Here is a 13,896-nt window from a genome sequence, read left to right as displayed (position 1 = left end):
ACCCCCCCCCCAAAAGGTACTGGGGCTTAAGCCTCCCTGGAAGTGACATCCTTGGCTTTTGCTACAGAAGCTCCTCATAATCATCTCACAAGTGCAGGGGCTGTTTGTGGTTGCACAGTTCAAGGGAGCGTCATTCTGCACATACTTAAAGGCACTGAGTTAATGAAGTAATCAAATTACTTTTCTTAGTAGTATCTGTCTGTCTGTCTGTCTGTCTGTCTGTCTGTCTATCTATCTATCTATCTATCTATCTATCTATCTATCTATCCAAGGCTCTTTGCAATGCTTGATTAATAGCAAGAGCAACAAAAGGACATTGAAATAACAAACAACAAAGGACACCACTGCAGTACAAACAGAAAAACAGAATCCATAATGGCCACCAAACTCCTGCATTCCCCCCAGGCCCTCTGGAAAAGATGAATTTTAACAGTGCACTAAAAACAGAATAGTGATGGAGGCAGGCAAGCTTCTTTGGGGATAGCATTCCAAAAAAAGGTGGTAGAACCAAAAAGGCCCTGTTTCTAGTGGTCAAAGCTACCAAACTTCAGAAAGTTAAGGGTTATGTAACAGAACCTCAAGTGTTGACCTGAGCATTCAAGAAATTTGTCCTTTGTGGGAGGATGAGGAGATTTGTATGCTGGTTCTAGACTGTTGAAGGCTTTTAAAGTGAGAACCAGCACCTCAAATTAGGCCTACAGATGAATTTTGTCATTTTGCAACCACAACAGCATTGGAAATTGGTTTCACGACAAAGCAATGGTGAGACCTTCCTCAAAGGACACCCTGAATGTAAAAAGGCAGGAGGAGAATATGCTTAGGTTTCCTGGCTCTGATACAGCTGTTGGACTGAACTCAATATAAAATAAAAAATCCAGAAGTATAGCAGAATATTTAGAAAGGAAAGAAAGTTGTTCTAATGCTTTCTTAAGCCAGGAGGCTCATCTCCAAGGCCTATCAATATTTCTTTATATAGCAGAAGAACGCTTTCCAGGCTTGCAAAGCCAGAGTGCTTTGCTGCTCTGCAGACTTTTGGATGTTCCTTTTTTGTGCACAGATATTAGTTCCAAACCCACTTGGATTGGGCCCCAAGTGCTTTATCTGCATCACTCACCTATAATTAGAAATTGGTTTGAAGACTGTTTCCATCATCATGGTTCTCTCCGTGATGGACTTATCCCACCATAGTTAAGTGGAGCAGATCATAACTTTGCCAGAGAGAGATTGTTTCAGGATGTCTCTGATACTGGCTGAGTTCTCCTGTTTCCTGAGGGAGATTTCTTTTTTTAAGACTCCATGGTATTCACTCACATTTGGATTGATGTCAATTTTTTTTTGTTTTAAAAAGCTGTCATAAAGACTCAAAGTTGAAATACAGATTTTTAAAAGATGCATGGCTACCATGAGAGTAATAGATTTTATTAAGCAGTAAGCATCCAGCAGCTCACCATGAACCTCTCATCTCTGATCTAACACCAGGCAGACACATTGAATTTTGTAACATGCCTTGTAGGGTTTGAGCGGGGGTGGGGGGAAGTGTTGTGTTAAAACAGACAAGAATTCTGTGGTTCAGGTACTGTATTTCTTTGAAAGTGCTGCTTCACGCATCAGCCTTCCAATTAGGTGTACATAAATTACTGGTACAAACAAAACTGTATAATGTATTTATAGCAGACCTTTCTTTCATGATGGTGGTGCCTCAAGGTAGCGTATGCAGGATTTCCAGGGGTTTTCTCATCTAGTCACTGACCATAAATATTTGGGGAAAGGCATGTGCTTTAAATGTGTTTTAAATCTATGGTGTGTATATGGCCTTAGTTTCAGCAGGGTTGTTGTACCATGTACCTTCAGAGAACTAAAATGCCTACCAATGGATCCTCTGTATTATTTAACCATTTGTGGCACATTCATAGCTGGGAGGGAAAGGACCAAGGCATCTTTGTCTGATTACTTGGAGGCATTTTTAACTCACCACAGGTGATCAAGCCAGTGGCTCTTTTCAAGCTTCATGTGCATCATTATCACTCTTCTATATAGGGATATTTTTCATCTACTGAAACTTCCTATCTTGGTCAGTTTGCTTTTTCATAGGAGTTGATTTAACTTGATTCTCAGGTTGGCTTTGTATGTACAGAATTATCTCAAGGCCACTGTACAGATTACATAGCAGCAAACCTGGGTTTGTACAGTGTATGCTTGATAGAATTGACTCAGATTAATGTATCCGTACATTTTTCCAAATGTATTATTTGTCTCCCTCACACATTACATTTTTAGATGCATGGTGTTTTTTATTATATTAAAAAACCATTACCCTAAAAATATAATGATGAAGAATATACAGTGGGGGAAATCTCTCCTCGTTTAGATCATTGGCACTCACGTCCACATTTTCCACAGCAGACTTCAGTTTCAGAGGCATCCAAATTGTGACAGGCATTTTCAGATATTGGAAAACAAATTTCAGTCAACGTGCTTGTACTCAATTCTGAACCTTGTCTTAACAGCAACTCACATGACATTCTGTAGCCACTGTTACAAAATTCATGGACTGTTATACGCCTTACCAGCTTTTCAAATCTAGAAAAAAGGAATTCAGTAATGGGAAAATGGGAGTAGACAAGTGACTGACCACCAGGTGGCGAACAAGATGCAACTACATAGTTGCTGCATTCATGCACTTGTTGGCTTGTGTATATTCTATCTCTCCAACACCACCCTGGCTAAACTAGACATAAAGGTCGCATGATGCAACTTGGGTTGTGCCAACTTCCTGTAAAAGTATGTTCCCTCACCCACACACCATCCCATTGTTTCTTCCCTGTTGTTTTACTCCTAGTGGGAGTTGCATCCATTATCTGACAAACATCCATCCGAGAAAAATAACAACATGTGGGCAGTTTAAAGCCCTTACAATGCTGCTTACAAGGAATATAAAAATATAATGCACATGATCATATAATACAATCTCACCATTATATTGAATAGCCTTTTTACACGGCAACATAATCTAGTAGCAAGACCAGCACCATGCCATTAAAATTAGCTAAAACACTTTAAAGCAATTTGGGGTTCGGTTGAGTGGGTGCACCAAAAAACCTTTAAGAGAAAGTCACTTGAAATAAATGGACCTTCAGAGCCTGTTTGAAGGCCTGTATTGGTGGAGCTGTGTGCACACAACAGTCCTTGGGAGGGCCAGCAATGAAAAGGCCCTGTCTCAGGTACCTGCCAACCCAATTGATCTTACAGGTGGATCTATGAGCACAGTTTCCATAGGTGATCTTGGGATCTGAGCATTTCTTGTAAGTTGCTCTGATAGGACCTGGATACAATCTTCCAGGTAACAGAAAATGGACAGGGAGCCACCATGCTTTAAAGTGTTAGATTAGGTTTAGGAAGACGCAGGTTCAAACGCCCACATAGCTGTGATGACCATTATATCAACCTACCTTACTGGACTGCTATGAGAATGGGCGCAGTATAAGAAAATAATAATTAACGATGCTGATGTAAGTCCAGTGAGGCTTGCTTCTGTGCATAAGGTTGCACCAGTTACCGCTTATGTTGTGCCAGATTTTAGTGCTGTTTGAACACTTTGTCTGACCCCACCTTACCTTCTTCCTTCCATAGGCAGTGTACAAGTTGGCCGATGTCTCCTGTAAGTGCCATGGCGTCTCAGGTTCCTGCAGCCTCAAGACCTGTTGGCTGCAGCTGGCTGACTTCCGCAAAGTGGGAGACCTCCTGAAGGAGAAGTACGACAGCGCCGCTGCCATGAGGATCAGCCGCAAGGGCAAGCTGGAGCTAGTGAACAACCGCTTCAATTCGCCTACTCCAGAGGACTTGGTGTACGTTGACCCCAGCCCCGATTACTGCCTGCGCAACGAAACCACGGGCTCCCTGGGCACCAAGGGCCGGCTCTGTAATAAGACCTCGGAGGGTATGGACGGCTGTGAGCTGATGTGCTGTGGCCGAGGCTACGACCAGTTCAAGAGTGTGCAGGTCGAGCGTTGCCACTGCAAGTTTCACTGGTGCTGTTACGTCAAGTGTAAAAAGTGCACAGAGATTGTCGATCAGTACGTCTGTAAATGAAGGGCCCACAAGAGCTACAAATCTATATTATATAAATCTATATAAATCTATTTTATATATTTGTATAAATAAATAGATGGTGATGATGATAATAATTAAAGACATTTATTTAAGAGACTTTTAAAAATCTAAAATGTTTCCATTAGAACAGCTAGATGGTTGGGCTGCTCCTTTGTTATTTAATAGGGGAGCAAAGCGGGGCGGGGGGGGGGAGGTATTTGTTCGCTGGTTCCCTCCCAACCGTGTCACAGTGCATCCAGGATAAAAGGGATTCTTGAGGGTCCTCGAAAAGGATCTACCTACAGCTCCTTTATCACAAAAGCAGGAGGATGGGATATGTTCCCTTTGCTATCTTGTGGCTGGATTTCACCTTGGGTGTGTTCTGTGCCTTTTTTGACACAGCCAAAGGAGTGCCCTCCACGCTCAGGTCGATTTCCAAAAGGACTTTGTGTCATTTTCTGCTTCTTGTCCAAACACACTGTGGGATTCCAAACTACAAGGCGAATTACCTGTTTTAGATATGGGAAGAATGATTCAAAAGGCAGTGTCCGTGCCTGCTGTGGTTGATGTGTGGACTGAAAAGAGACTGTTGCACAATGGCAGATGGTCCCCCTGCATCAAGCAGGGGAAGGAAAACATTACCTTTGACCTAGAAGTGCTGCTTTACCCCTGTATATCCTGACAGAGACCCCGGCATCTGATTCTCCTGCATTTTGTGGAATGAAGAAGGGCGGCAGCGGAAGTGGAGGGGGCTCTGCTGAAGCTTTGGAAAGGCAAAACTGTCAGAAGTGGTTTTGTTGGTTGGTGGATTTTCTCTTCTGTGGAAAAAGAACTGTGTGGTGTATTGATCTAACCTCAGGATACATGACAGCTGGTGACTGATCTCTTGGGACTACTTGGATTGTTTTGGGAAAGGGGCTTATTCGGCGTGTCTCTGGACTTGAGAGAAAAACAGATAGGATTCAACACACAGAATTCGACAAACACAGCACCTCAGTCTCTACGCGGACTCAGATGGTCATGGGTGTCACAAGGGCTTTTTCATCCCCCTTGCCTCTGACCTAGATGTACAGTTTCTCTTTTAACATTAAATATCCCTTGTTCTTGCCCTCTCCCCTTGTTTTTGTGAGCACATTTGTTTTGTGTTGCTGCTAATGCCTTTCACAGCACAGGGACTTTCTGCCAAGTTGGACTCCTTCCTGGTTTAAAACTTTTATTGCAGTCAGACCCAATTCTTGTGTTATTTTTTTATATGGTCAAGTCACCAAGAGGTGACATTTCGAAAGAATTATGTCTGTTGCTGGAAGACCGTTTGATTTGTACACTTCCTTGCGTGCTGAAAGCTGATTTTCACCATCCCAACGACGAGGGTCATATTGCATTCTGCAAGTTATCTTGTTACCATTGACTGGCAACAATGTAGCAAGGGCAAGTCATAAGCCAAAAGAAGAATCAAATATTTCCTTAAAACTATTGTCATTGGTTCTGAAATACAGCATTAGGAAGTTCAGGGGAAATTCTGGAACATTACTCCATTCTTTTCTCATATCCACAGATTGGCTAGACTGGATGAAAATGGGCCAGAGCCATTTTTTGTTAAGGCAGAAGTGTGTAGGAAGGATGCCTTAGAAAAACCTAATCGGGGAGGTGAGCAACGGTATTTTTTGCATCAGAGTAAAGAGAATGATAACAGGTGATAATTGCAATAGCCTCCCCCACCCCACCCCATCCTGCAAACACAAAAACCTAATCTGCTGCAATTAGTAAACCAGCAGAACTAGGTGAGAACCTTTCTCCATGAAATATAGTTTTCCATATGCAAGGGTTGTTGTTGTTGGTATAGAGGAGTACGGACCTTGAAAGCCCACATGTATAGATTGAAGCTGTCACATATGCACTCCACATGTGCTGCTTGCAGGCAGCTTGGGTGGTATCCTCTTGTGTCAGCGATGCTGTGTTTGCCTAGATGGCAGTAGAGCAGGGTGAGGGCACTAGGTTGAGGAGAGCTCCAAGGCAGTGGCAGACCTGCAGGCATGACGGTGCCAACCCCAACCTTGCCACCACCACCTCATCCTGCCCCATCCTTGTCCAAAGGAGCATTACATGGCTGCCATGAGGATGCTGTTGCTTCCACCCCATGAGTCACTGCTGGGCTTTGTGAGTACAGTGGTACTTCGGGTTACAGACTCTTCAGGTTACAGACTCCGCTAACCCAGAAATAGTACCTCGGGTTAAGAACTTTGTTTCAGGATGAGAACAGAAATCGCACAGCGGCGGCGCAGTGGCAGCGGGAGGCCCCATTAGCTAAAGTGGTACCTCAGGTTAAGAACCGTTTCAGGACCTCCAGAATGAATTAAGTTCTTAACCAGAGGTACCACTGTACTGTATTAAGCTTGACACAGCTGCAGGAAAGTTCTGTTTTCTAAAGGCCATGAATCCTGCATGTAGTTTGTCAGTATGACAAACACACATGCGAGTCTGTTTTGCCATGTGTACACATAGCAGGTAGCTTGAGGCGGACAGGGGCAAAGAGAAATTTTACATGCAATGAAATACATATTTGCATTTGTCACAGGCAATAACATATATGTTGGATCCATACAATTTCCTTCTGCTCCCTTGGAAAGGGATCACTCTTACCTGCTCTGTTCTGCATGCAGAAGGTCTCAGGTTCTGTCTTTGGTATCTCCAGTTAGAGGAGGTCAGGTTGCAGGTGATTATTTATTTATTTATTTGCCTTTGACCATTGAAAGCTGCTGTTAGCCAGAGTAGACAGAACTGGGCTCGATGAAGGCCTGGTTCCTATGTTCTATATTGGAATGTTTGCCATGCATGAAATCTTCCTGAGCCTAACTTTAGGCTCAACTAGAGTTCTTCCCCCCCCCCCCAATTAAGCAATAATTATCAAGTATATGCAGTCATCCTACTCCTGATAGCCACCCCGTGGAATACAGGGTCATCAGCAATTGTTGTTTTCTTAACTTCCTTGCCAGTGAGCGATGGATGAAAAAGGTTTGTTTTTTCAGTACCTACAGGGATCATTTGTACTTGAGCAATAGTCAGAAGGCCCAGCCAAAAACTGGAAACAATTACTGACAATATTATTTGCAATACTTGCTTTTTAAAACAACAACTTTTATATTTTTAAAAAAACAAATTGCCAATAGAAATAAGCAAGAGCCCTGTAAACTAGAGCTCTGTAAAATACAACTCAGGATTTTTACAAGCTCTGTTTTTCTCCAAACATTTTTAGTCTTTTTTTTTACCATTTCTGCTACTAAAGTTGTCAGCAATGCATATATTTCATAGGCAACAGATTTGAAGGGTCCAGAATATATAAGAGGAAGAGCATTCTGCTTGCAAATTAACTTGCTTTAAAAATACTGTTCAGTTTTTTAAAAAAAAATATTTTAGGGTTTTAAACAAATCATTAATCCATACATTTGTTGGCATCCCAGAGAGCTATTTCTTGGAATACACCAAATGACCCAGATTTATGTTCTTTTTATATAAAATCCAAAGCCAAAGGTACAATAATTCAAAGTGATGAAAGCTGTTTTCCACCCATGGAAAAACTGAGAGGATAATGGCCTGATCTAGCTCCCCTAATAACAAACCAGTAATTGGAACGATCCCCAAATCCCATGAAATCTGTGCGCTACAGATGCTTGGAATACAGTATCCTTTTTTCTAAAAAAGAAAAACAGTGTTTTGGCTGCCTGAAAGGTGCTTCCTTCCTTCATATCTCTAACCTTTTATTGTGCAATGACTGCATACTGGCTTGTTTCACACACAACACTAAGCCAAACCATGGGTAAGAATGAATATACAGGTGTGCAGATGCTTTCAGTGAAAATTCTGCTGCTTTACTCCTTTCTTTTTCCTGCCTGCTGCTCTACCTGAAGCTAAACATGCTTGGCTTAGCATTACATCTGAACCCAGTCATGTCATCTGTCAGTATTACATGTGAACTAGGGCACTGTATGATATTTGTTCTGAGGTTTAGGCTCTTTCTAGATTTTTTGGTACAAAGTGATATTTAGATATGCTGGGCGATTATGCCCCCGTCATTCTGGGATATAAAAAAAATCCCTGGAAATTTTGGAGTACAGGAAAGGAGAATGATCTGGAGAATTGTTATCCTTGGGAGATGGCATACTGTATTCCCATTTCAACCGCTAAGAAAACAGCAAGGTATCTCCTGATAAACCCAGTTTTTTGTATTTCTTAATGGAAAGCGTGAGAAATGCTCAGAGAAAATGAAAGGAGTTTCCAATATTCTGCTAAAAATGGTATTATTCCTTAAAATATTATGGCTACCCATCTTTCCTCCAAAAAGGACTGGCATTTTCCTTGACAATAACTAGGCTAAAACACAGTAACTTGCCCAACAACAGTCTGTAAGCTTGATAGCAGGCAAGATCTGAACAGAGATTTTCCATATCCAGCCTGAAAGTCTAGACACTGTATTACACGTTACATGTTATCTAAATTGCAGTAAGATAGAAAAGACCAGGAGGCACTGTAAAGAACATAGTGTTGACACAATCTGTATCCATAGAGCCTACACTCGAAAAATACACATGGATGGGACAAAGGTGAAATGTGAGGAGGAAGGCTTTGAAGAAGGACTACCAATGTTGGGGGTGGGTGTTGAAAGTTTTAACAGGTAGTACAAAGTGGGTTGATCAGAAAAGACTTTGTAAATGAAAAGGTTTTGAAGGGTTTAAAAGAGAGGTGGGACTGGTATTTGTTACTGCACTGCAAAGAAGGGGGAAAGGTGCTTGAAACCAGAGGAGGCCATATAGCTAAGAGGAACAGGTAATTTCTCAAATGGTTGGATAGATAGTTGTAGATTTTAAATAGTGCTCTGTAAGGCAGAATTGCATATGACTAAATAAGAAGTTTTGAGCTTTTGCACCAAACCAATCTCTGCTGCTCATACAACAATGGCTGACCATCTTTGCTTATTTGTACCTCACTTTCTATATATTGAATTGGGGGCAAGGCATTTCTAAACTGTTTATTCCACTGTTGTGAAATGTCACAACACTATATGCAGACTTATTTGGGATTGCTAGGGGCATGCTGCCAAGGCTGGAGCCCTCTGGCAAGTAATTCCATGTGGAACCCACCATGGGTTTGAGAGTGAAGGTCTGCAGTGGGGAAGTCTCCTGCACTTGTTGAGGCTTCCACGATGTTTAGAACCCATATTATGCAAGGTTCTAGATCACACAGGGGGTCTCCATGAGTTCCCACTGCAAATCTTCACCCTCAAACTCATGGAGGGCTCTATATGGAATAAAGGTGATCCACCATAGCGGGTGGGCCTTGGCAGCATGCTCATTCTCCCACTGCCCTCCCTTGCATGTTTCTTTACAGGCAAGTGCAGTAAATACACAAATAGGGCTTCAGGGGTAGATACCTCTGAGTAAATAACCTAGGCTCAAACTGGAAAAGTGCTGAGGGAATTAGTTGCTTGTAAATCATCTTCCATTTGCCATTATTATCATCCCCTGGCTGTGAGACTATATACTGGAGTGAACTATGTTCAGGGCTTTCTCAAATCAATTTGGTATCACAAACATCTGCTCTGGATTGCACTACTGTGAAGTTTGCTCTCCCCAACCCTTGGACTGTTCCAGATGATGTGGTACATTCTTTTGTGACACTCAGCTGCATTGCTGTCCCAGTGACTGCTTGGCTTGCTTGAGCAACCCAGTCAATTCTGGCTCATTTTTATTCAATTTTGGTTTGTTTTGGCCTTTTTCTGCTTGCACTGAAAGATCTTGAGCATGTGGAAGATTGGCTTGCCAAACTGCTGATGTAGAAGCTCCAGCTTTATTGTAATACAATAATACTAACACTATAATTTAAGTGTACACCTTATACCTTTAAAGCACATTCAAAGCACATTCTGTCCTTCAAAAAATTATGGGCATTGTAGTTTGCTAATGGCTGCAGGGAATTGTAGCTCTGAGGGGTAAACTACAGTGCCCAGAATTCTTTGAGGGAAAGAATGCACTTTGAATGTGCTGTAAACTGTGTACACAGTATTTGTTCAAACTTAATAAACACATATCCTATACATTTAAGATAATGCTATAAAAATGTGTGATCACAGATTTATTTTGTTATTTGATTCCCCACACACTGTGTCATCAGTGAAACTGTATGTTGAGAGATACAGAGCAGGAAAAAGGAGCTACTCTTAAACACACTGTATGGTTGGACTATAGAATTCACTACTGCAAGATGTAGTGATAACCACTAATTTGGATGACTTTAAAAGAGGATTAATGGACAAATTAATGGAGGAAAGGGCAACCACTAGGCACGATACTGTAATACCTCCAGTATCTGATGCAGTATGCCTCTCAATGCTAGCTGCTGGGGCCCATGGGAGATGGTTAGTGCATTAATTTCTTGCTTGCAGGCTTACCAAGAGTCATCTGCTTTGGAACTGTCAGAACAGACCAGAAAGGCTTTTGGGGCGATCTATTTTAACATAGGGAGCTGCCCTACCTGAGTCAGACCATTTGCATACATAGCTCAGTAGTATCTACAGCGAATGGCAGCAGCTCTCTAGAGTTTCAGAGTGCGGTCTTTTCCAGACCTACTTGGATTCTGCATGCAAAGCAGATGCTTCACTGCTGAGCTATTACATTATTTAATCCAATACATTACAATATAAATTCAAGATTTAAATCCTATAAATATCACATACACAAGTCTTCAGTTTCTGAATAAGTACCTAAGAGAGTCCCTTTGCTGGAGGTCATATGTATCAGCTGCCTCTCAAAGTCCCAGTTTGCCATTGGAACCTCACAATCAGGCCACAAAGGCGAGACTGCCCTCTCACTGTTGTTGTTTTTCTATAAAAACGGGACATATTCATTTCTGAAACGCCAATAAACCATTTTTGTTTTAAAGAGCACAGTATTTAAATCCAATTTTATGTTACTATATGAGGTATGATGAATCATGTTTACTAAATCTTTGTGGTTTGCATGGCTTGGCAGGAATGAGGACAACGGCTGTAGAATTCTAAGCATGCTGTCTCATAAGGAAGTACCATTCAATGTAGGGAGATTTAGGATACTTCCAGATGGGGTCTTTATATTGCAAACAGGTCATTCAACAGGTCATTTGTGTGCATAATTTGCATGTTAGCTTCAATGCATTTCCTTTTTTCAGTCATGGTATTTGTTGGTATTCTGCTGTTTGCCATCCACATTAATGGACTGAACTTGATGGAATTGGTTTCCCCACCCCACCCCCATAGCTACTCCTTCTCCATCTTTCACTGCCTTCTTCCAGTCTGGGAATGTATTTTGTACCCATGTGCACAGCTTTAAAAAACAAACAAACCTAGTGAAAGTGCACAGAATCAGAATTACCAGTCCTTCATTATTAAGTTTTACAATAGGCAAAATGGAGTTTTATGCTTTTGGGAGGGGTTGGGGGAGGGATATCAATTTCCATCACTTCGGGGCCCCCCCTTAATATACTGAGGTTTTGGGCAAGAGTGATATAGCTATATTCCTCCAGTAATTTGGTAGAGGCATGTGAAAATACTGTATTTAAAATGTGCAATAGGCTCCCATAACATTGAACAGCACAAGCACACATTCCGTCACCCAAAAAAAACACAGCAGCTTTGAAATACTGAAACAAGAGGTCTTATGCAAGCTATATCTATACTAAATATAGATATTTTAAAATTTTGTGAAGTAATTCCCCATATGTAGTGTGTGGATGAAGAGCAAGGTTGCTGAAATTTGGATGTGGCAATCAGTGGAAATTGGTCTCATTTGGTCTTGGGACTGCCTGTCTGAAAGCATAATTACTGCCTAGTAAGGATTACAACCTTCCAGTACATTACACATATCTACTCTTGAAACGGCTCAAGGTCGCTCACAGCATGTGCAGTTTTGCACCTTAATCTCACATCATTGCAACATCCACAGTTGGGCAACAATATTTACTGGGACAAAACAAAAAATATTGACGACGGTGTGGCAAATTTTTGAGTCCTCCAGGACTCTTCACTGGGCAAAGTTATTACACAAAGCAGAGAAGTGTGTGTGCCTGATGACAAGTTCTGGAGGACTCGGAAGGTTGCGATACTTTTGTGACTACCTTTGCTTTTTATATTACTTAAACCCAGCATTGTCATGACTGCAGGGAAAATGTAGGAGTCTCCTGCTGCTGCTCTAAACATCATTTACTTGGGAAAGAAAGTAATAAAATTAAACACAAGCTTTGGCAACCATGTACATTGCTGGCCTCAAGCTATATACATACTGTACAGTGATATACACACTTTTCTTATCAAGGAGGATATATTATACAGTAATAGGGACCAGTATTGCCACTTTCCCCTTCATCTGTCGCTGCCCTGAGGTCCTTCCCACTCCTCCTTTTGGAACCTCGCCGCCTTCCTCGTACTTTGAAATCAACAAACCGCGCGAGCGCGCCGTTGAAAAACAACCGCCGCCTGAGCAACAGCCCCGCGCGACTCCGCTCCTTCCGTAAGCAGCGCTCACCCATTACGCACTTTGCGCGGCAGCCGCCGAACCAGAACTAGCGCCTGGCGCTAAAGGACGCTTTAATAGCCCGCGACCTACTTTCCTGCCAATGCGGAGGCGGCGCCTTCGGTTTCGGCAGGGTCACGCGCTCAAGCCGCCCGCCTCCAGGAAAACTACACGTCCCAGGGTGCCCTTGGGCTGAGCCTCCCCGCCCCTCCTCCCCGAGCACGTCCTCCCGGCGTGGCTGACGCCTGCGCGTCCTCCGATTACGACGCTCCGCCGCCCATTGGCTCGCCGAGCCTCTTGCGATGATGACGCGCTCCGGGGCAAAGGGGAGGCGACGGGAGAGCTGAAAGAGGTGGCGAGTGAAGGCGGAGGGGCGGGATTCCCGGAGGCGCCGGTGGCACCGTGGGGACTCCCTCCCTCCGACCCCCCTCAGCGCCGGACACAGCTGGGCAGCGAAGTGAAGGCCGTCCGGTAAGCCGGGCTGGGGGGCTCCGGGCTGGGGCGCCTCCTGAGGAGCGGGCGGCGGGGCCTCGGCCGGCTTCGCTGCCGGCTGACATAGGCCGCGGGGTGGGGGGTGCGACCTCCGACCTTCTCGCTCAGGGCCTCCTTAGGCCGCGGGGGTCGTAGTGCTCGCGGGGCGCTCTCTGCCGGATGACCTCGATTTCCTGCACTCGAGCCCCTCCTCTTGGGCTGCTGCTGCTGACCTTGGGCAAGTCACTTATCGCCTCTTCTCCCACCCCGGGAGCTATAGTGATAAGTGCCTGCGAAAGCCTTTCGGCCTCTCACGAAACGCCCAAAAGTTTTACTTTTTAAATAAATGAAGGACCAACTCCCTTCAGTGTTGTATCCGGTAGCTAATACACCTGTATAGTTTGAGTCTTTGGGTATACTGAAGTAATGGAATCATTAATTAACAAGCAAACAGTGGTATTTTTTTAAAAGGCTTTTCTGCCGCCCTAAAGACGCAAAACCAGCGAAGTTTTGTGGCACTTTTTAAAGGGCTCACGAATTTTATTATGGTGTGTGGTTTTGTGGCCTCTTAGTTGATATCTCTGGAAGTTTAAGAAGAAAAGAAAGAACTTAAAAACCAAGCAACTCCATTCCCACTCTCCTACCCCCCCTCAAAGTAACCATGGTTATCATCCTAAACACACTTAACACACTGCCCCTTGGGCAGCCTGGCTTACTTCTGAGTAAACATGGACCTGCTCTTGGTTTTCCACACACATTTGGGTAGTCTTAATTGTTAATAATCACTTTAGGAAATGGC

The 13,896-nt window shown here is 43.2% G+C and overlaps 2 protein-coding genes across 10 annotated transcripts in view; both read left to right on the top strand.

The window, feature by feature from the left end:
- Positions 1-5,203, top strand: part of WNT5B (Wnt family member 5B) — a 131,126-nt gene extending 125,923 nt beyond the window's left edge. For all 9 annotated transcript variants that reach the window (XM_083461795.1, XM_083461797.1, XM_083461792.1 and 6 more), the window contains one exon: positions 3,631-5,203. In XM_083461795.1, the coding sequence (XP_083317921.1) occupies positions 3,631-4,089 (459 nt within the window). In that variant the 3' untranslated portion in view covers positions 4,090-5,203. The remainder of the gene's footprint in view (positions 1-3,630) is intronic.
- Positions 5,204-12,647: 7,444 nt separating this feature from the next.
- Positions 12,648-13,896, top strand: part of ADIPOR2 (adiponectin receptor 2) — a 36,872-nt gene continuing 35,623 nt past the window's right edge. The window contains exon 1 of the mRNA XM_083461815.1: positions 12,648-13,097. The gene's annotated coding sequence lies outside the window, so the exon portion shown is untranslated. The remainder of the gene's footprint in view (positions 13,098-13,896) is intronic.

The sequence above is a fragment of the Podarcis liolepis genome (assembly GCF_965112155.1).
Source record: "Podarcis liolepis genome assembly, chromosome: 10".
In the NCBI taxonomy this organism is placed as follows: Eukaryota; Metazoa; Chordata; class Lepidosauria; order Squamata; family Lacertidae; genus Podarcis; species Podarcis liolepis.
The sequence above is the reverse complement of the archived record's forward strand: the minus strand, read 5'-3'. Positions and strand labels throughout refer to the sequence as shown.